The following is a 22,219-nucleotide window of genomic DNA, read 5'->3' on the forward strand; positions in this document are numbered from 1 at the left end:
CGAGGCCCCGCCCCTCTCCGGGGCCGGAGCAGTGGAAAGCCGAGGCCACCGATCGTTTAAAGGCCCCGCGGCCGCGCTCCCCGAAGCCCGGGGCTCGGGCCCCCGAGAATAAGGACGCCGCCAATATCCCGGATGGGCAGCAGGGAAGGAAAGGGCATCCAAGTTGGGGGTGGCCCCCCCTTAGTCCCTGGGAAACGTGGGGGACCCCCCAAGGTGCCGGGGTCATGCCAACCCGCCTGCCCGGCGCTCCTCCTCGAGGGAGGGGGTGGGCAGGAGCTCGAGCAGTTCTGCAGAGCAGGGGGGCCCCGAAGCCCCTCCAATCGCCGGCGCCAGTGATGGGCCAGCCTCGGGGGGCGCCACCCGGGAGGAGGGATTCCTCACACCCGGCTTGCTGCCAGCTTTTCCTTGCCAGCCCCTCAGCACCTGCCTCCTTTCAACCTCCTTTTGCACTTCAGCAGATGAGCAGTAAATTAATTATGGTTTAAAAAAAATACAACCTTTAAAATATGCAAAAATATGCATAATGATGCAAAAATAAAATATGCAACAAAAAATCCTATAAGGCAACAGTACTTTTAAATTTATTATTATTATTATTGTTATTATTATTTAGGTTTTTGCAAGGCAATGGGGCTAAGTGGCTTGCCCAAGGCCACACAGCTAGGTAATTATTAAGTGTCTGAGGCCGGATTTGAACCCAGGTACTCCTGACTCCAGGACCGGTGCTCTATTCACTGCGCCACCTAGTCGCCCCAACAGTACTTTTTTTATGTCATTTTTTTCCCAATCATAGGCATCTTTTTGCAAGTTTTCAGTTCCATGTTTTTCTGCTCCCTTCCCTCCCCTCCCTTTGGCAGCAAGTAATCTGATGTAGGTTACACATATACAGCTATGTTTAACATGCTTCCATATTGGTCCTATTGTGAAAGAAGCACTGGAATCAAAGGGAAGAAATAGCATGACAAAGAAAGAAAAAACACGGGTTTTTTTTTTTATGAGAAATTTCAAAAGTGAACCTAGTATACTTTGGTCTGCACTCAGACTCCACAGTTTTTTGGGTTTTTTTTTAAAGTTTTTTGCAAGGCAAACAGGGTTAAACGGCTTGTCCAAGGCCACACAGCTAGGGAATTATTGAGTGTCTGAGGTCGGATAGGGAATTATTGAGTGTCTGAGGTCGGATTTGAACCCAGATACTCCTGACTCCAGGGCCGGTGCTTTATCCACTGCGCCAACCAGCTGCCCCTACTCCGCAGTGTTTTCTCTGCATGTGGATGCCATTCCCCATCACAAGTCTCTTGGGACTGTCCTTGATCACTTCAGCTGCTGAGAGGAGCTGCGTCCATCATAGCTGACCATCTCACAAATCCACAAACACTTTTTAAACACTCACTGTAAAAGCAAAGATAGCCCCTCGTCTCAAGGTGCTCACAGCAAAGACAACATGCAGACAAGATAGAAATACGACGAACTGAAGACTATCATGAGAGGAAGGCACTAGATTTAAGGGGGATTAGGAAAAAACCTTCTAGAAGGTGAGATTTTAGGAAGGGTTTGACTGAAGCAAGGGAATCCAAAAGGCAGACGAGGAAGGAGATGACTCCAGGGATGGGAGACAAACAAAGAAAATTCCTGGAGTTGGGAGATGGAGTCTCCTTTGAGGAACAGCCAGCGAGGGGACTGGCATCCCAAAACCATAGAGGACTGGAGGGAAGTCAAGTGCAAGACCACTAAAACAGAAAGACAGATTGTGGAGGATTATTAGTTTATTTTTTTGTATAAACCCCCATTTCTTGGTAGGGGATTTGTTACATGCATTTGGCATTTTTTTTCAGTGATTTTCTCTATATACTTCCTCATGTGGCATAGTGATCCTGGAGTCGAGAAGACCTGAATTCAAATTCAACCTCAGACACTTGACACTTACTAGCTGTGTCACCTTGGGCAAATCGCTTAATCCTGATGGCCTCAAATCCAGAACACCCCTAGTTATCCTTATTCATATCTGCCCACTGGACCGAGGAGACTCTGGAGGAGAAAGTGAGTCTAGTGATTTAGATTTGCCCTCCCCTTACTCAAATCCAATTCTGTCATGGCATCAGCTTCCTAATGTCATGATCTTCTTGGAGAATGAAGGACAAACAACACCAGTGCCATTAAGGGTGCTATGATTATCTTACTTAGGTACAATGAAAGGGCGGTGGTAGTATTACTGTATTGGAAGAAGTATTAGTCTGGGAACCCAGAAATTTCCTATTTTAGTGAGTCACATAATCTTTCTAGGCTTCAATGTCCTCCCCTGTTAGTTATATGAGGGATTTGCCTCTATAAAGTTCCTTTGACCTGTACAGGTCTATAATTCTGAGTAGCTTTTGCAAGGTTATTGTGATCACAGCTAAATAGTGTGTAAAGTAAGCCTGGCTCACCTCTCATTTCACACAGGACTATGATATTCATGAGGTTAAAGCATCTTCAGACAGTGAACAGTCTTCCTTAAAAGAAACAAACTTTAGACCAGGGTTTTCTCTGGTTACAATGTAGTTTTGGTGCTCCAGCTACCCTGGGGCTGGTTTGAACTAACAATGGAATTGTTGATGGCAGCAAAATATGGTTATTTCTTTCTGTCCATCCTCCACCCCCATCATGGTTGGTCACTAATTCCACCTCTCACTCTCTTGGTCAAAAACTGCTAAAGAGGAAGAAAAAAAATCCAAGTCATGACATTCAACCAAACACATCTTTTCAACATACCAATGTCTAAATAGAATAATTGGGAAATACTTCTTTAGAAGATGTTAAGAAATGGGGCGGCTAGGTAGTAGGGGCAGCTAGGTGTGCAGTGGATAGAGCATGGGCCCTGGAGTCAGGAGTACCTGGGTTCAAATCTGGCCTCAGACACTTAATAATGACCTAGCTGTGTGGCCTTGGGTAAGCCACTTAACTCCATTGCCTTGCAAAAACTTAAAAAAAAAAAGAAATGAGGTAATATGAAAAATGCTTTGCAATTCTTAAAGCATTATAGAGGTCCTACTTGTCTGTTGCTTGGATACAGAGGACATAAAAGTGCCACTTGGGAATTTCTGGGGCAGAGTTGTTTTTTAAATTCAATTTTATTTTTGGCTCTTATTTCTCTTCCTCCAACTTCCCCTTTTTCACCTATTGAGAAAGCAAGAAAAATGAAACTTGTTATAAACATGTAGTTAAACAAAACAAATTCCTGCAAAAGGCATACACACACACACACACACACACACACACACACACACACATATCTTTTGGTCTCCTTCCCTGTCTCAGTTTCTCCCTCTCTAGATAAATATGCTATCGATTTGCATATATATATTTGCTATATATGCATATATGTATGTATATCCCTCAATCCAAATTCTGAGTTCATCACTTCTCTCAGAAGGTCAACAGCAAGTTCCCTCATGAGTCCTAGGAAACTGTGATTGATCATTTATGTTGATCAGTATGCCTTTGTCTTTTAAAGATGTCTATCATTCATAAATATAAATATGTAAATGTAAATCATTCTCTTGGTTCTGTTCATTTAACCTGGCATCTTCTCATGTTTCCTTTCATCATTTTTTTTATAGCACAATGGCATTCCATCTCATTCATATAACAAAACTTGTCCACCCATTCTCCAATTGATGGACATCCCCTCAGTTTCCAAATACTTTGCCAGGATGAAAAGTTACACATTTTTGTACATATGCATCCTTCTTTTCCTTTGATCTCTAGGGTATAGATTCAGAATTATTGGGTAAAAGGCTCTCCACAGCTTAGTAGTCTTTTTTTTTTTTTAGGTTTTTGCAAGGCAAATGGGGTTAAGTGGCTTGCCCAAGGCCACACAGTTAGGTCATTATTAAGTGTCTGAGACCGGATTTGAACCCAGGTACTCCTGACTCCAAGGCCGTTGCTTTATCCACTGCCACCACCTAGACGCCCCTCACAGCTTAGTAGTCTTTTGGGTACAGTCCTATTTCACCTTACCCTTCCCATCCTCCATTTATGTGTTGTCTTCTCCCATTGGATTGCAATAATAATTACTTTTTAATACTTTGAGGACAAAAAGTTGTCTTTTTATTTATATATTTTATTTTTAAACAGTATCTAGTGCATAATAGGAGGTGAATAAATTTGTATTCTATTGTATTACTTTCCAGAACAGGCTTAGTTCACAGTCCCACCCAGTGCATTTATTTACCTTTTCTGATAGCTCCTTCAACATTTGTCATTTTCCTTTTGTCCCCATGGCTGATCTGATAAGGTATAAGGTGGTACTCCACTGTTTTAATTTGCATTTCTCTAATTATTAGTGATTTGGAGTATTTTAAAAAAATATTGCTAAAAATATCCCACCTTTTTCTTCCTCCCTGGAATCCACAAGTCCAATCCCTACTCTATTAACCCCAGTAGAAAATTATCCTGGAGAAATGCCTTTCATCTCTCAGGAAGTTTTTTTTTTGTTTGTTTGTTTTTAGGTTTTTGAAAGGCAATTGGGGTTAAGTGGCTTGCCCAAGGCCACACAGCTAGGTAATTATTAAGTGTCTGAGACCCGATTTGAACCCAGACACTCCTGACTCCAGAGCCGGTGCTTATCCACTGCCACCACCTAGCCGCCCCTTTCTGGAAGTTTCTTTGGCTTCCTTCAAGATTCAATTCAGGGGGCGGCTAGGTGGCGCAGTGGATAAGCACCGGCCCTGGAGTGAGGAGTACCTGGGTTCAAATTCGGTCTCAGACACTTAATAATTACCTAGCTGTGTGGCCTTGGGCAAGCCACTTAACCCCACTGTCTTGCAAAAAAAAAAAAACCTAAAGAAAAGACTCAATTCAAATCCCCACCTCTTCAGGAGGCCTTTCCTGGTTCCCTCAGCTCTTGTGTCTTCCCTTCTAAGATTACCTATCTACTCTGTTTATCTTATACAAACCTAATTATTTATAATGATATCTCTCTTCCTAGAATGTAAACTCCTTGAAGGTAGAGATTATGTTTATCTCTTTGTATTTATGGTGAATAATAAAAGCTTGTTTTCCAGCCCTTGGTCCCCAAAAAATTAATGTAAAGATATCAGATTAAGTTATGTATCACTGCTTCTCTTTTTATGATTAAGGGCCTCTTCCAGCATGCTCTCCTCAAACAACCCCAGGAGAGCTATGTGGGCACGTCATAAGGTGCTGTGGACAAGGAAGCCAATAATGGTCTCCTCCAAGTTTTTAGCTTGTATCTGAACTTGTGAGTCAAATATTGGTTTTCTCTATTTTCACTGTATTGCAAGTTGGTAGGAGGGAATCAGGGGTAACTGCTTGGGGGTTGGGGAAGGAGAGAGAACCTTAGACCTAGGCTAAAGGTACAGGAAAGTTCCAAACATGCTTTAGAAACAAATGACACAACCAAAAAAACTCCCACTCCTAAAATGAGCTCTTGGAGGTGACAGTTTTCTTGTATGCAATTCCAATTTTTATTCTTGGTCAAAGCAGTGAAACTCTAACATTTTCTGGAAAAAAAAAGGTATAAGAAGAGGTATAAGAGGATCCAAACTGTCCTCGGATATTTACTTATTTTGTTTGTTTATTTATTTTTTAGGTTATTTGCAAGGCAGTGGAGTTAAGTGGCTTACCCCAGGCTATGCAGCTAGGTCATTAAGTGTCTGAGGCCGGATTTGAACTCAGGGACTCCTGACTCCAGGGCTGGTGCTCTATCCACTCATCCCCCACAGATAATGATGACCTTAATCAAAGCACCTAAACTCTGCCTCAGTTTCCTCATTGGCAACCACCTCTTGGTGGTTATGAGGATCAAATGGCCCACATAAAGTAAACCCTATATAAATGTTAATTATGATTAGTAAAAATAAGTAGTAATAGAATTTTGATTACAAGGTTAAAAAAGAGACCTTAGCAGCATGGAGGTAACTCGGGGGCTAGAGGAGAAGACAAGTCTTTATTAAGCTCCCACCATATGCTAGCACTGTGCCAAAAGCTTTACAAGTATCTCATTTCATCATGGAGTGTTAGGCCTCAGAGTCAGAGAGATTTAGTCCACACTTTTAGTAGCTCTGTGATCCAATCTGGACTAGTCATCTGTCCATTCTAAGTGTCATTTTTCTCATTTGGAAAATGAGAGGGTTGAGTTAGAGTCTGAGTTCCTTTCTTGATCTAAAACTTTCTGTGACCTCATGATCTAGGCCTTTGAGATCCACCCCCTCATGATAAGGTGAGGGAAGCCTGGACCCAAGAGGCCAGGGGGCTTGCCCCAAGAGATGGCTCTGGCTTCTGGGTTCCAAGGCAGTCGGATAATTGAGTTGGTTCCCATCTCAGTAGGGCCTTTCTTCCAAGAGGATAATTATCAAGATTGCACTGTCTATAAAGTACCCAATGGCTGCTGAATTGTGGGAAGTCCTACCTCATCACAGTCTTAATATCTGGGACTCAGATACCCCTAAGGTATGGAAAGACTTAGCTTAAGGTGCAATTTACCTAAGATGCCAGCACTAGCTGTCAGCAACCAGCAACGACAGACCTTTTCTATAGTTCAGAGACCAGTTTTTAAAATGTTTTTATGGCAGGGTGGTCCTGGCCCACTTTCTTTCTCTAGTCTAGATACCTCTTCTGCAGGAAGAAGTCCCTTTAATCTCATTTGGTGCCTTTCTTACCCTTGGCAATTCCTTATTCCTGACTTTTTAAGTTTTTGCAAGGCACTGGGGTTAAGTGGTTTGCCCAAGGCCACACAGCTAGGTCATTATTAAGTGTTTGAGGCCAGATTTAAACCCAAGCATTCCTGACTCCAGGGCCGGCTCTATCCATTATGCCATCTAGCTGCCCCATTCATGACTATTCTAAATGAGACAAACACTCATGACTTGGCAAGTCCTATGGTGACGGCAGTATGCCATGCTGATTTGAACAGAACTATTAGGAGTTATCGGCCTCACATAGGATTATAAGGAGTCAGAGTTTGTGCCAACAAACCAGGAACATATTTACTTCACTACATGGTGACTTCTGATGGAAGAGTTAAAGAGAAGACCCAGGAGGAGCAAGGAGTGGAATACTGGGCAGGCTTCTTATACAACAAACTCACTTTAAGAAATTCATGGTAATCCTAAATCATCTAGGCTCCCATTTTAACCACTTCCTTGTTCTAGAATTTGCCTACCAGGGCTATGGGAAAGGATAATTTTTGAAAGTAGATCGATTGCTCTAGTCTGAAGGATCAATTGTGCTGAGTCAACGTGACCATACAAAATGACCTAAGCCTGCACTGGCTAACCTGTTCATTGAATAGGCAAGAAATAGTTTGATTCCATAGGATGGATAATTTTTTTTTTTTTTTTACCACTAGAACCATACATGAAATTTTGTTCAAAATAAGGTAGCAGTGAGATCTGGTTTGCTGATCAGGGACACTGACAACAAACAGTGCATTGGCTTATAAAATGGCCTCATGGTCGCTCTAAAAGAGAGAAGGCAGTCCAGATCCAGATGCCTGAGCTTGAGCTTTCCTACCCTACTGCCCCTATTTCCCCACCCATAATCTCTATTAGAGTATGATTTTGATAGAATTCTTCTTATTTATATGTAACAAACAATGGCTCAGTACATATTATCCCCAGGGGGACTGAACTCAAAATAAGGAATTAGCTAAGAGAATGTGAATATACCACTTGGTGGGGAGGGAAGAGATGTTGGACTCTCACTTGAGACATTAATTTGCCATAATTGCTATGACTTCAGTGAACAGAGCTGAAAACTAACATTACGGTGAAGATGAACAAATATTTAGTAAGGGGCAAGTTTAGGGAGAGTGGTAACATCTGTTCATTTATTTAAAAAAAAGTTACCGAAAGAAGTATTAGAAACAGAGGGCCCATGTTTGAGCTAGTGACTTGGGATACCTGTTTAACCTTAAGAAATTACTTTATTTCTCAGGTCCTCAGTTTCCCCATCTGTAAAATGAAAGGGTTGAAATACTAGCCCTGTAACTGTAGATCCATAATCGTCTTACTGCTCAACAACATCCACAAGCACTTTGTAAAACAGAAAAGAGGGGAGGGGGTCGCAGGGGCAGGGGTTTGCTGGGAGGATGAGCATTATGTTATCTTTCTCAGAGGGCATTAAACCATAACTTTTCCAGTTCCTATCAGTTTTAAATCTTGTGATCTGCCAGCCTTCCTGTCCAACCCAAATGCATCCAACAGATATAGTTTAGTCTATGGAGGTTAGTAGTAGGTATCCTGATTTAGTTCCCAAACTGCTCCTTGAGAGCAATTATTTTTTTGTTGAGTTGTTTTAGTTATTTATGGCTCTTCATGACCCCATTGGGGGTTTTCTTGGCAAAGACACTGGAGTAGTTTATTTCCTTCTCCAGCTCATTTGACAAATAAGAAAACAGGCAAACAATGAAGTGTCTAGGGTCTCACAGCTGGAGTGTCTGAAACTGGACTTGAACTCAGGAAGCTGAATCTTCCTGACTCCAGGTCCTATGCTCCATCAACTGCGCCATTCATTGTTTGCTATTATTGCTTTTGTCCTGCCATTCCCTAGTTTCTCTGAGCACCCAGGTCAGTGTTCTGTGCAGAGTGGATATTCTATTAATGGAGCTCCAGGAGTGCTATTTCCAAAACAATAAAGGCTTTTGAAGAATCAAAAGAAATTAATAATCAGGACATTCAGGCAGAAATAAGGTAAATGCTCCAAGCAGTTTCTGAACTATTAATGATTTACAGAGTAGGCACATTCATCTTCCAAACAAAAAAAAGCTGTAAAGGAATGCATGGTAACTTTGAGTTCAGATAAAAGGAAAGCAAGACATGAACAGTTGTGATAATGTCTTGGCAGGGAAATCACAGAATAAGTTACACAGGAAGCCTGAATGCACTGGTTGTACCTTTATTATTTTACCTTGTTCACTAACAGTTCCATGGTGCAAGGTTACCATACACAGTTATTTAATGTCTGCATTGCACATCTAAGGCTATACAGCAAATGAATCAGAATTAGTACAAATACACGAACTATATTTACATTTTGTATACTGAAGCTCCAAACATCAGATATATTTACAAAATAAAACATGAAATGAAAATCTGAAATTAATAATGTACATCATTGCTAATGTGCTTGATTCCTTCACTGGGGAGAGATCAGTTTGCAAAGTATTGGTTCAAGAAGGCCACTTATGCTTTATGGTTTTTGTTGTTGGGTTAGAGGATGGTAATGGGTATAAGGGTAACAGCATTTTTAGCAACAACATCTAAAATACACAAAACACATAAGTGTTGATGGAACCATGTAGGTCAACTAATGCCAGACATGAGAAAACAACATGGCAGCCAAGGTGTGTTGAAACACCAACATTACTCTAGCTTTCCATCGGAGCACAGCTGTTCGGTTGTAGGTTTTGGAGAGACCCTTAATTATCAGTTACAGAAGTTTTCTTTTCCTTGAATAACTGACAGTTTTCCTAAATTTCCTATGGGGCTTGGACCAAAATTTCATAAATGGCCTTTTGAACAACAAAAAACTCTCTTTACTGAACAGCTGATGTTTCCATTTAACAAGGAAGCACAAAGTTAATACATTCCCACTACATACAGTAATGGTTTGGAACATTGGGTAGTTCATTAGTAGCCACTGTAGACAGACGCAATGTACACAAATTAGAGTCCTATTTTAAATACATTCATTCAGCAAACCTTTCAAGAACAGCAGCATTAGTCTCTTTTTAAGAAGCAGGTTAACAATTGGCCTTTAAAAAGAGAACAAAACTAAGAGGAAAGACAAAGGCGCATGAGAACAGATAGAAACAGAGGGGTGGCCAGGCCATAGGAGTCAAACACAGAACACCAATCAATGCTAACCTCTGGATAATTTTTTTTCCAGTCCAATGTGCAATTAATTACAGATGTGTAAATATACAATACATTACAAAACAAAATTAAATATCCCTGTAAATTAGATAATAAGCAGCAGGCAGCAAAGTCTTTGCTTTGAAATATGTGCCAAGAAAGTCACTATTCTTTTGGTCTGAAAAAGACCTTTCATGATGATTTTATTTCCCTCCCCCTTTCCTTAGAATAGAAAAAAAAATAAAGAGTTCAGTGTTTCATAAATTTTATGTAGCTATAGAAAAACCACAATGTCATGTGGTGGTTGTTTCTTCGCTAGGGAACAATCACTTTTGATATAATGAAACAATTAAAAAAAAACTTAGGAACTCCAGGTCATTATTGAAGCCACGTGTTCTGGCCTCATTACCTACTCTGTGGGTTGACCATGGTCAGTGGGTTGGCTGGCCCCTGGCCTGGTCCCTGCCCTGAGAGCTGGCTGACTCCCAAGCAGGCTGCCCCAAATTAGGTGGCATTTCTGAACATCGGCTATTGCTTTCTTAAGGGGATGTGAGCAGATGAGAGGAGATGAGGAAAGGAGAGGCAAGGAGGTCTGGTTTTGAGCTAGCACACATTCCTCTTTAATTTTCAGGGGATTTTTAAAAAATGGATCTAAGGCTAATCAGGATTGCCTTTTGAAAATCTGAACAGCAAATAACTAAAAATCACTGTGTGACTGCAGTTGGATTTGTCTACTCGAAGCATCACATGGCAATTGCTGCCTTGAGACCACTTCCTGGGGACCTAGGGGTGGTGCCCCCCTCAAGCATAGCTCCTCCAGACCAAGTATCCAGACGCAGATGGGTTCCTTCTAGAAAAGGAGGTAGAGAGCTGTGCCTGACAGCCCCGCCAGAGGGACGGTGTTGCAGGTCCTCTTGCTTTCAGAGGTCTTAACTTGATTGGTGTACAAGGGTAATTCAGTTAAACACGTTCTCTCATCTGATTTACCCAAAGCAAAGACTTTCCTAACTATAGTTTTTTCCTACTTAAAAAATAAACAAAAAACAAACCAACCCAAATCTAAATCAAGTCCCTTGCACATGCCACATCATTTCACTGCCTCTTGGCCTGTTTGCCCACACCTGGGACAGCTATGTCTTCTTGAGTCTGACATCACAACAGCCTCAGCCTAAGTGAATTTTCACTTGTTCTTCATTCATTAGTAAGCCAGATGAACTTGAACCAGGAAGCCATCAGCAGCCTGGGCAGATCCTTGTTGGTGCTCTGCTTGGGGCTGCATGTTGTGTCCATTACAGAGATAACAAAGAAACGTTGGAGTGCAGTAAAGATCCACAAAGCGTTAATAAAACAAAAGAGATGGGGGAGCAGAAAGAACCAGGATGGAGAGTTTCAGCTTTTTTCCAGTTAAGGTAGAAAGGTAGGGCCTGACCTGCCTCCTTGTTCTTCTTGAACTACGCTCTCAGACTGCTCATCCTCTTCCTGCAGGGCAGCTCAGTAGAGGAATCAGGGATGAGACTTAACTGGGGGCCAAACAGGCCAAGAAGGATGGCAATCAATGCTCCCACAGGGATCTCTGGCTGCAATGATGATAATCTAACAGTGCGGTGATAGGGAATGCTGAACAACCTCAAGGATGAGATCTCAATGCATTGGCCTTCAAACATGGCTAGAGGGTGGTGTCAACTTCTCCAGTATCTAAGAAATTAATCGAGGTGACTTGGAGACCTTTGTTCTCTTTCATTATTTAGATAAAACTCAATGGCCAATGAAGGAACAACTAGGATAACTGGGGAGGCCTCTGATGGAGGTCGTGCCCTGGCTCTCTGGCAACTCTCCCTCTGAAGCAGATGAAGTGAGGATGCCCTTCCTCAATAGCAGCCTTCTCCTTTCTCTGTAGGGAATCCCTTCTTTTCTGTTCTAGCAAGACTCCTTAACTCTCTAGGGGAGAAAGGCAGAAAGCAGGAGGGACAAGAGAATACATAAGAAACAGTTTCTCTTAAGGGTGGGGAAAAACTTGATCCCAAACTCATGAGTCCAGGCATACATTTGTTTTCTCTTCTTTTGTATAGCCTTATACACCATGCACATACACATAGAGGAGATTTTGTTTTGGTCATCTCAATTCAGGGACCTGCAAAATAAAGCTAGTATATATGAATACAGAGGGTATATACTTCCTTCTGGATGAAGGCCAGTGGGACCAAAGGGAGGGACTCTTGATTTCCACTTTTTGTGATAATAGTTTGCTTTAGTCAATTATAACCTCATCAGTTAACAATAATACAAATATTACTATTATTATTCATCACAAATACAACATTCCCCCTTCTCACTAATTCTCATACCGCAATGCATGGATTCCAAACATTACTAGTGCTAAAGAGATCAGGTTCAAGTTCCAGTGAATCAACTTTCTTTCCAAATCAGAAGTGACATGGCCCAAAGGGATTGTAGTTTTTCAACTGCATGGGACCCAGAAGGAGTAATGACTTGGTAGAACTCTACTTTCATCCCATATAGTTTCATCCCTAATGTTGGATAGTGATGTGCAAGCTGACACCTCACAGTCCTTACCTGATGCCAACAGTAGAGCCACCTTACTTGAATAGAGAAAGCTGCTGCTTCAATCCTACTGAAAATAATTTTTTCCTCAACACTCCCAACCTTCAATTAAGCTATTATAGATTTCCATTCCAGATGAGCTTCAATTAGCTCTCAGAGAGAGAGTGAAGTATCCAATTTTCATTATAGCCACTTTGTCTGGAAAGAAACTTAAGGACAAACCGGAACCAGAAAAGGAAGAAAAAACAAAAAACAGAGAAAGCAATCTAATTGTGATTTCTGACAGGGTAAGTCCCTTTATCCAAGTCACAAAGGGGCTGGATCCTTTCCTCTTTCTGTAGTTTTGAGGTCAGTGGGAAAAAAAATGTAGTGACCTCACCACAAATTGGGAAAGGGGAAGTAAAGTCATAAGCATTTTTCAAAGACAGACAAAAATATCCGAAGATAGCAGTACAGACACCAATGGTAGTCAGAAGAGATAACCAATAATTCAAAAATGAACATCCCTACCCCAACAAAAATAATTTGGAGATGTTTTGGATCTCCTCTTTTTTTTCATTTTTCCTTTTGTTTGACCACATGCTACTAGTAGTATTCTCAGCTTAGGAGAAATGAAAAGAGGACAGAGAAAGAAGGGTTGGGGAACAAGTGGGCTAGAAAAATTGCTGGGTGGGGAAGAAGCTGTAGTTAAGCCACAGGAGCACGTACAAGGAGAACCGTCAAGAAGCACAAAGAAAATGAGCGGTGACCCTTTTTCCTCTGTCTGTAGGCGAGGGAGGGGGCTCTGCAGCATCTGCTCAGTACTTCAGTGGACCTGTGCGTCTGCGAGAGAGTTTTGACCTATAAGAGACAGGTAAAAACTATAAGTAAACTGGACTGTAGTTCTCTCCCCTTCCTGCTCTTCCTCTATGACTTACACTTGTAGTCTCTTTTCCCAGGGTTCAGAACTAAGAATCTGGACCTCTTGGACAGAAAGCCCATAACTTCTTCCTGCACGATCAGCAGAAGAGCTTTTTAAGGAACTGCCCTAACACAGACTTGAACAGTACTAATTCCCAAATTTGTAGCTGGAACATCAGAATAGCAAAACTTTAAAAAAATCTAAAATTTGGCTCCAATCTCATGTCTGAAGAATGTTTAAAGAATAGGAATGATGATAATGAAAGAAGATAGAGAAGAAGCAAATGCAGTCAAGGGTGTACATATATTAGGATATGACAGGTTACGTCTCATTGGAAATATGGGTACCTCAGTTTCAGACTATTCATGCCTCATTCCACCCAAGGCTCAAAAAATAAATGTTTTTCTCCTTTTTATATCAAATTTGGTGTGCAACTTATACTTCCCATTTACAAATATTGATTCTCTTAGGGAGGTTCAAAAGGAAATGATAGAAAAGAAAGGCAGGAATGTTCCATTTCTTACCTTATTGTGCCAGCAAGGAGAGGGTTAAAGGCATATAACCAATCATTCATGTCTTTATCATTGATAGCTTGCAAAAGGATGCCACGGTGCTTTGTGAATACAGCAAAGGTATTGGATGTCTAGGAAAATCACAGAAGATAAGAAAGTTAATAAAAGACTAATAACTTTCCAGGTTTTTACATTTGCCAAGTACTTTCATCAAGAGGCAGCAAGGGACCACAGAGACAACACTAGAATGGGAATGAAGATCTTGCCAGTAACCCATGTTAGTCACTAGTTTGGGAATGGGTAAATGAATGGGAAAGAGATTTTGATCTTGGAGTTCCAAATTCCAGTCATGAAAAAACAATAATATTTGCACTATCCTCCTTAATGATGGAATGTACTTTGAAAGGGATGAAAGAAAGGGGCAGCTAGGCGGTGCAGTGGGATAGGGCAACAGAGTTCAAATCCGGCCTCAGACACTTAATAATTATCTAGCTATGTGAACTTGGGCAAGTCACTTAACCACATTGCTTGGCCAAAAAAAAAAAGGATGAAAAGACTTTGAAAACTTATAAGATAATATATACATATTGGCCATTATTTATTTTATGTTCATTTTTTTTCAATCCTTCAAATAGCCCAGTGAAGCAGAAAGGCAGGTCTTTTCCTTATTTTTCAGATGAAGAGACTGAGGCTGAAGACAGTCAACTGACTTGCCAAGACACCCTGCTGATAAGAAGCAGTACTATGTCCATGGTAATACCAGAACACACTCAAACTAGGCTCTGGTTAATGCAGGATATCTTGATGCCTTCTCCAAGCCTTTGGCACTCCAATGACCTCAAGATCTTACTAAGCTGGGAAAGGCTCCCAATGCTGCCCTGGACAAACTTCTAGCTCAGCTCCTGTTATCCTGCCTGGTGATGGTCATTCCAGACACTGTTTCAGCAAAGCCTCAGCCACCATGCTCCCTTTCACTTCTTAGGCTCTGGCCCTCTCCCCTGTATTCCACCTCAGCCCAGCTTTTCCTTACTGGCTTGGGGCCTCTGCTGTCTTGACTTATTCTAGCTAAATGCCTTGTCTTTGCCTTATGCCATTAACTCTGTAATCATTCTTGAAGGGGGAGGAGTCAAAACTATTCTCCTAAGACTCCTCTTGTTATCCCTACAATTTTCCAAACCAAAGTGCTCCATTATATGTATTGATTCTTCCATTAGAATATAAATTCTTCAGGATCAATATGGATCTATGTGTAGCATGCTTATAAATGTAGAGCCTATCTTATATTTCTTATTATCAGGGGGAGGAAGGAGAGTAAAAAATGTAAAACTCAAAATCTTGCAAAAAAATGATTGTTTTGGGGTGGCTAGGTGGCACAATGGATAGAGCACCAGCCCTGGAGTCAGGATTACCTGAGTTCAAATCCGGTCTCAGACACTTAATAATTACCTAGCTGTGTGGCCTTGGGCAAGTCACTTAACCCCATTGCCTTGCAAAAAACAATTGTCTTTTGTTTTTTCTTTCTTGTGCTTTTTCCTCTTCCTTCTGACCTTTCTTTCACAACATATCTAATATGAAAATTTGTATAATGTATATCAGATTACTTGCTGCTCTGTGGAGGGGAGAGGGAAGGGAGGCATTGAAGATGAAAAATTTACAAAAATGAACATTGAAAACTATCTCTACATGTGGTTGGAAAAAATACAAAATACCATCAAAATAACCATCTTTCCATAGGTTTTCTACATAAAGTCCCTTTTAATATCTTGCCAGGGGAGGGGGTTGGAGGGGTTTCCTCTAAACCTCCTGACAAAGAGAACAGACCAATGGAATGTGTAAACATCAGTTTTTGCCTGACTCTCACTCACCATATGATCAGCTCACATTCTTTGGTTATCATGCATTTATTTGATTACAACACTATCCAGTCTAATTTTTGGTTTGCAAGGTGTTGCAGCCTGCTTACACCCAACACATGCTTTTCCATTGCTCATCAGGAGATCTTTAGCTTCAATTTTTCAGAGACTATAACATTCCATGACTTGCAACCACCTATCATCACCCAATGACTACTGATATTAAAAGGTCTCTTTAGGAAGAAGCTTGGGATCACTATGACAATTTCTTTTTTTTTTTTTAAGAAAGGTTTTATTTATTTTGAGTTTTACATTTTCCCCCCCTTATTCTTGCTTCCCTCCTCCCAACCCCCCCAGAGAAGGCAGTCTGTTAGTCTTTACATTATTTCCATGGTATACATCTATCTTAAGTTGAATGTGATGAGAGAGAAATCATATCCTTAAAGAAGAAAAGTAAAGTATAATAGAGAGCAAAATTATATAAAAAGATAAGGATTTTTTTCTAAATTAAAGGTAATAGTCTTTGGTTTTTGTTCAAATTCCACAATTCTTTCTCTGTATACAGATGGTATTCTCCATCACAGATAGCCCCAAACTGTCCCTGATTGTTGCACTGATGGAATGAGCAAGTTCATCAAGGATGATCATCACCCCCATGTAGCTGTTAGGGTGTACAGTATTTTTCTGGTTCTGCTACTATGACAGTTTCTTAAAGGCAATCCAGCCTGCTCTCATCCTATGCTGTTCTGGTTCCAGTTTACTCTTTGCCTGCAATGTCTGTCCAAGATGTCTAGAGTGATGGATGAGAGCTATAGGTTGTCCATTCATCTGTACAACACAGGAATTTTTACTTTTTTCTGAGTGGAAAGGAAGACCAAACTCAAAATTTTCACTAATTACAGGTTTCAGTCAGGAAAATCTGCATTGTTCCAGGGTTTGATGGAGCTAGCATAATGTTATTCACAAAGTGGAGCATCTGGATGAACTCAATTTACAAGGATTCCTCTCTTGGATTTGGATTCTGTGGTGGCTCTTCACTACATTTTTGGTGAGCAAATGTTTACCTGGATTATGCCTTGATTCACATGAACAATCAGCTCCATAGACAAAACATTTCAGAAGGGACACAGGCACAAAGGAACAATTTCTTGTGCTACAAAGAATGAGGTCACAATTGCTTGTGTGTGGCATTAGAAACCAGACGAGTCAGTACTGACCTTAACCATAGCTTGTTGGTCTTCACTGTATTCCACTTGGGCTGTAGATAAATTAATGATCCCTCGTTCTACTGGATCTTTGTCACTGTTGTAGATGAATGCATATGGACGTCGTACCACGACAAAATGTTTAGCCCAATTGCTGGAATATGGTTCCTTAAAATGGAGGTACCCTTTCTTAGAGACCACTGAGCTGAAGGACAACAAGAGAGGTTAATTTCCTAACAAAAAAGAGAACATCAACCAAGGTTACATATGCAGTTATGGATGGCTCATATGATTTGTAATTAAAATGGACTATATTTTTTCCTCCCCAATTAGAATGAAAGTTCTGTGAGAGCAGTGACTGTCTATATTTTGTAATTATATCCCCAGAGACATAATTTGCTCTGTCCATTTAGTAAGCATTAAATGTATTTTTCATTTATTCATCCATCCAGAACAGGTAAAAACAAGCAAATCGTCAATTTAAGCAATCTTATTTACTCCTATGGCTTTAACTTTTCTCTCCATGCATTAAGACTCTGAAATCTTAATCTTTACCCATAACTTTCCCTTAAAGCTTCAATCCTAAATTTCTGACTACTCACTCTGTATTTTTCCAAGTGTATGCTAGACTAGCACTTTATTCTTTTTTTTTTTTTAGGTTTTTGAAAGGCAATGGGGTTAAGTGGCTTGCCCAAGGGCACACGGCTAGGTAATTATTAAGTGTCTGAGGCCCGATTTGAACCCAGGTACTCCTGACTCCAAGGCCAGTGCTTTATCTATCCACTGCGCCACCTAGCCGCCCAGCACTTTAATCTTAACAGAACACATCTTCCCTAACACATTTTTATTCCTGTTTCTGGCACCATCATGCTAATAGTCACTAAGGCTTGAAACTTAATCAGCATACATGTCTTTTCAGCTACTTAAGAAGATCTGTACTGTTTTCTCTTTACACAACCAATTTCTACTATAGTATTTTATACATATTAGTGATTAATACACCTTTAATGAATTGAATTTAGGCAAGAATCTCTCCTAAAGCAGCTCATAGGGAAGTAAAAAGCCGTCCTCTCAAAGCACCAAATAGAGATGGCTTAAGTCATGTCAGCTGGAGAGCTTTCAGGGCAACAGCAACCCCTGCTGGAGTCTAATCACTCTGTGCTTCAGTGCAAGCAGGAAAATCTATAGGATGATTTATTTATTAATTTTCATGCCCAGCAGCCTTGTGCCAAAAGTGAATCCTTCTTACCCAGGTCTAATTTCTTCAATGTCTGGAACAAGGTTGAGGAATTCATTTTTTCCAGCTCGAGCCAAATAGGGAGTCTCCACTGTGGGGACCAACTGGAACTGTTCAAATTCTGGGCAGGGACTAGAGGCCCGAGAGTTAGCTTCTGGGGTCCTTTAAAACAGGGATTGAAGTTGAGAAGTAAAATGAACGTTATCCCTTATTTATTTTCATAAGAAAATATGAAGGTAATGTTTAAATTTATTTTTATAAAATATTATGCTGTGAAACACAATCTAGCTCAGTGTAACATCATGATTTAGAGGTCCTTCAAACAATTTTGGAGCTGGAAACAGTCCCAGGGAGAACTTGTATTTCATATTCAATCAGTGTGAGTTTTCAGAAGTTGTACTAACAGGCTAAGTGAGGGCCTATGGCAATATTCCATTTTTTTTTTAACCACAGTATCTGCTTATTAATTTGTACTCTTTGAAGCATTTCTATGTTAATAGCGTCCCCTCATCTCATTGTGCAAATCCTCATGACCAAAAAATCCTACAAATTTCATTTTAAAACTGAGATTTTAAAAACAAAAGAAATTTCTGAAATCAACCAAAGTCATATGAGACAAACCACCAAGTTAAATAAAATGAAGACACCAAATAGTCACCATGAAAGAGATTTTCCCTTTCTTAACCAATTTCCTCACATCCCAATCTTTTAAAAATAACACATTGTGCATCTTATCCAAGTAAACATCAACCAAAAGGAACCTATCTGGAAGAAGATAACATTTTGCTCTCTTGGGTGTGGATTTTAATTCTTTAAAGATTGTCTTAGGGCAATTAGGTGGCCCAGTGAATAGAGAATTGGCCATCAAGTCAGGAGGACCTGAGTTCAGATTTGAACTCAGACACTTAATAATTACCTATGTGACCTTGGGCAAGTCACTTGACCCCATTGCCTTACAAAAAAAATAAAAATAATGATGGTCTTAGGACAAGTATGATCCTACGATATCATTTTAGTTGTGGCTGGTCAGTAATTTCAGTCAAGTAGTCTTTTTTGTGGAGAGTCCCACTTGGACTTTTCTTGGCAAAGTTTGTCATTTCCTTTTCCAGCTCATTTTACAGACGAGGAAACTGAGAGAAACAGGATGAAGTGACTTGCCAGGGTCACAAAGCTAGTAAGTGTCTGAGGCCAGATTTGAATTCAGGTCTTTCTGACTCCAGACCCAGCTTTCTTTCCACTGCATCATCTAACTGCCCTTTTCATTTAATGGGATCATCATACATATTTTTTTCAAAGCAACATACAAAATTTATTTTAGATAAAGATATTCTTTTTCCTAATGTGGATTTTTTTAAATATAAGAGATCATAATTTAAAGAAGAAAGGGAAAGTCATATAAAAAGATGAAAACAAAGACAGGCACTTTGAAGGCAAGCAAAAGACCTGCAGCAAGAAAGAGAATCCAGCAGTAATACGAAAGAAAGCAGAGTAGTCACTGCCATGTAACACCCAAGTCATCTTCTCCAAGTGGAGGAGAGGTACCTACTTTTGGTCCCCTGAACTGCACCTTGAATCCACGAGAGAGGGGCAGGTAGATGAAGGAGTGAGGGTTGCACTGCTGAAACTGGACACTGATGGATCTCGTCCAATTGGAGAAATATCAGATAACTGTGGACACAGACAAAACAGTATATATTATATTATGGTAAAACATCAGGAAAACTGGGTTGAAGTTTAAAGTTACCTTTAAAAAAAAACCAAATGCCATACTTTGAAGGACTTTGCCTTTTTAAGTATTATGGATTAGCAAGTTTTTATAAAAAAGAATTAACTGTTCAAATAGCCAACAAACACATTATTAATAAGCAACATATTTTTGATATGGATGAGGGTAGGAGGGAGGGAGAGGGGAAAAGGAGAGAAAGGAGGGGCAAAGGGAGATTGATAATAAATACAAATAAATATGTGGAACTTAAATATTTGTTAGGGAGAAAGGGCCTAGGAGCTTTCAAGAAGGAAATAGTGCTGAAGCAAGTGAATGGAAGAAAAAAGAATACTAAAAGAACAAAGGTATCAGGGGCTTGGCCAGTGCAAAGGTACAGAAATGAGACATGGAAAAGAGAAAGTCCAGTTTGGCTGAAATGAAGAGCATAGAAGGGATAATAATGAACAGTAAATCAGGAAAGTTAGGTTGGGGTCAGGGGATGAAAGTTTGAGAAGCCTGATGGGTCAGATCAGTGCTTAAGGAAATGCAGGCTGGTATCTATTAGAGTGTAGGATGGACTGGAGTGGGAACAGACTTGAGGAGGGAGTCCACTTAGGAATATGTTAGAATAATCAAGGCAAGGTAAGGGCTTAAATTAAAGTGGTGGCTCTGTAAGTGAAAAGAAGGAATAAGAGGACAGAGAAATTATATAGCAAGAAATGCCAACTGCTTAGATATGTAGAATGAGGGAGAATGAGAATCCAAGTTGATGCCAAAGTTTCAAATGGGAGATGGTGTGAGGACAATGGTTCCTTTGAGAGAAATAAGGAAGTCTGGGAGAGGGTTAGATTTTAAAGTAAAGATAAGTTCTATCTTGGACTTGTGGAGTTTGAGATGAGCTAACAAGATATTCAGATTAAAAAGTTGAGATAAGGAATAAGCATTTCTACAATGCCTACTTTGTAGGAGGGTGGTTGATGCAAGGGTGATGGTCTAGGAAAGAAATGAGGGGTGGAGGGAATGAAGGTCATGGAGAAGATAATAAAATGGGGCTAAGGGCCAAGAGGCATAGGAAAAGGTGGGATGATAAATTTTTTTTTAAGGTTTTTGCAAGGCAAATGGGGTTAAGTGGCTTTGCCAGGCAAATGGGGTTAAGTGGCTTTCCCAAGGCCACACAGCTAGGTAATTATTAAGTGTCTGAGGCTGGTTTTGAACTCAGGTACTCCTGACTCCAGGGCCGATGCTCTATCCACTGCACTAACTGCCCCAATGATAAACTATCTTAATCAGATAAAGAAACTTTAGAGGACATGGAATATCAAAAGAACCCAAAAAAGAAGAGGTCAGATGGGTTGGAAGAGAACTTGGAGAAAATTCTGTCATGAAATCCCAAAGTGGTGAGAATATCTAGGAGGAAAAGGCAGCCCAAACTGTTCAGTGCAAATGGATGAAGACTGAGAAAAGATCCTTAGATTAGAAAATTAAGGGAGTGGAGTCAAGATGGCAGCAGGAGAGGAGCCTCTCTGAGGTAATCTCTCCAAAATATTTCAAAATCTTTAAAATTATGACTCTAACTAAATTTTCCAGAGACAGAATCCACAGAAAGATCCAGTGAGGCAATTCTCCAGACCAAGGTAACCTGAAAAATAGTGGGAAGCTCTATTCCACAGGATTGGAGAAGCATGCTGGAGGGAAGGAGCTTCAGCCTCCTGGAAACAGCCCCAGGATGCCCGGGCCTCCTGGCAAAAGAAGCAGTTTTCTGACCTGTACTCCAGGGAGCACCAAGTACAACTTGGAAGATCAGCAGGGAGACCTCTGCCACAGAGAGCATGAAGCCCAGGCCCTCAATGCTGCTGGCACTCAGTGCACAGATCCCAGGAAACAGAAGCAGACTGTGGAGCTGGCCAGCAGGAGCCTCCAGGCAGCTGTGCCCTGAGTGCTCAGCCCAAGGAAGGTAAAGGAGTGGAGGGAGACTGCTGAGGTCTGTCCTCTGTCCCTGGAACAGGACTCTGAGGCTGTGACCACATTCAGACCCTAGTTGCAGTCTAGGCCCCGCATAGAGCAGGGACTGCCCCTCCCTCACAATTTCCTGGGCAGAGGGGTGAGTTTGTGGTCATTCACAGTCAAGAAGAGCATTCAGAGCCTCACACACTGAGTTCCTTATGGAGGGTATCCCAATAAAATTCAAAAACTCAGGAAGCACCCCCCAAAAGCAGGCACAGGCTGGGGAAATGAATAAACAGGAAAAAAAAGAAACCTGACCATAGACAATTACTTTGGTCCCATGGAGGATCAAAATACTCAATGTGATGATGAGAAAATTCAAGCTTCTGTCTCTAAAGAGTCCAAGAAATATATGTTTCCTGGGCTCAGGCTATGACAGAGCTCAA

The 22,219-nt window shown here is 40.8% G+C and overlaps 1 protein-coding gene across 6 annotated transcripts in view; it reads right to left on the reverse strand.

The window, feature by feature from the left end:
* Nucleotides 1-10,212: 10,212 nt before the first annotated feature.
* KIF1B (kinesin family member 1B) overlaps nucleotides 10,213-22,219 on the reverse strand; it is a 192,324-nt gene continuing 180,317 nt past the window's right edge. For all 6 annotated transcript variants that reach the window (XM_074218481.1, XM_074218482.1, XM_074218480.1 and 3 more), the window contains 5 exons: nucleotides 19,671-19,792; nucleotides 18,137-18,286; nucleotides 16,900-17,092; nucleotides 13,842-13,960; nucleotides 10,213-13,256 (listed from right to left, as the gene is read on the reverse strand). In XM_074218481.1, coding sequence (XP_074074582.1) covers nucleotides 13,214-13,256; nucleotides 13,842-13,960; nucleotides 16,900-17,092; nucleotides 18,137-18,286; nucleotides 19,671-19,792 — 627 coding nt within the window. In that variant the 3' untranslated portion in view covers nucleotides 10,213-13,213. The remainder of the gene's footprint in view (nucleotides 13,257-13,841; nucleotides 13,961-16,899; nucleotides 17,093-18,136; nucleotides 18,287-19,670; nucleotides 19,793-22,219) is intronic.

This window comes from Macrotis lagotis, chromosome 1 (assembly GCF_037893015.1).
Source record: "Macrotis lagotis isolate mMagLag1 chromosome 1, bilby.v1.9.chrom.fasta, whole genome shotgun sequence".
Classification (NCBI taxonomy): domain Eukaryota; kingdom Metazoa; phylum Chordata; class Mammalia; order Peramelemorphia; family Peramelidae; genus Macrotis; species Macrotis lagotis.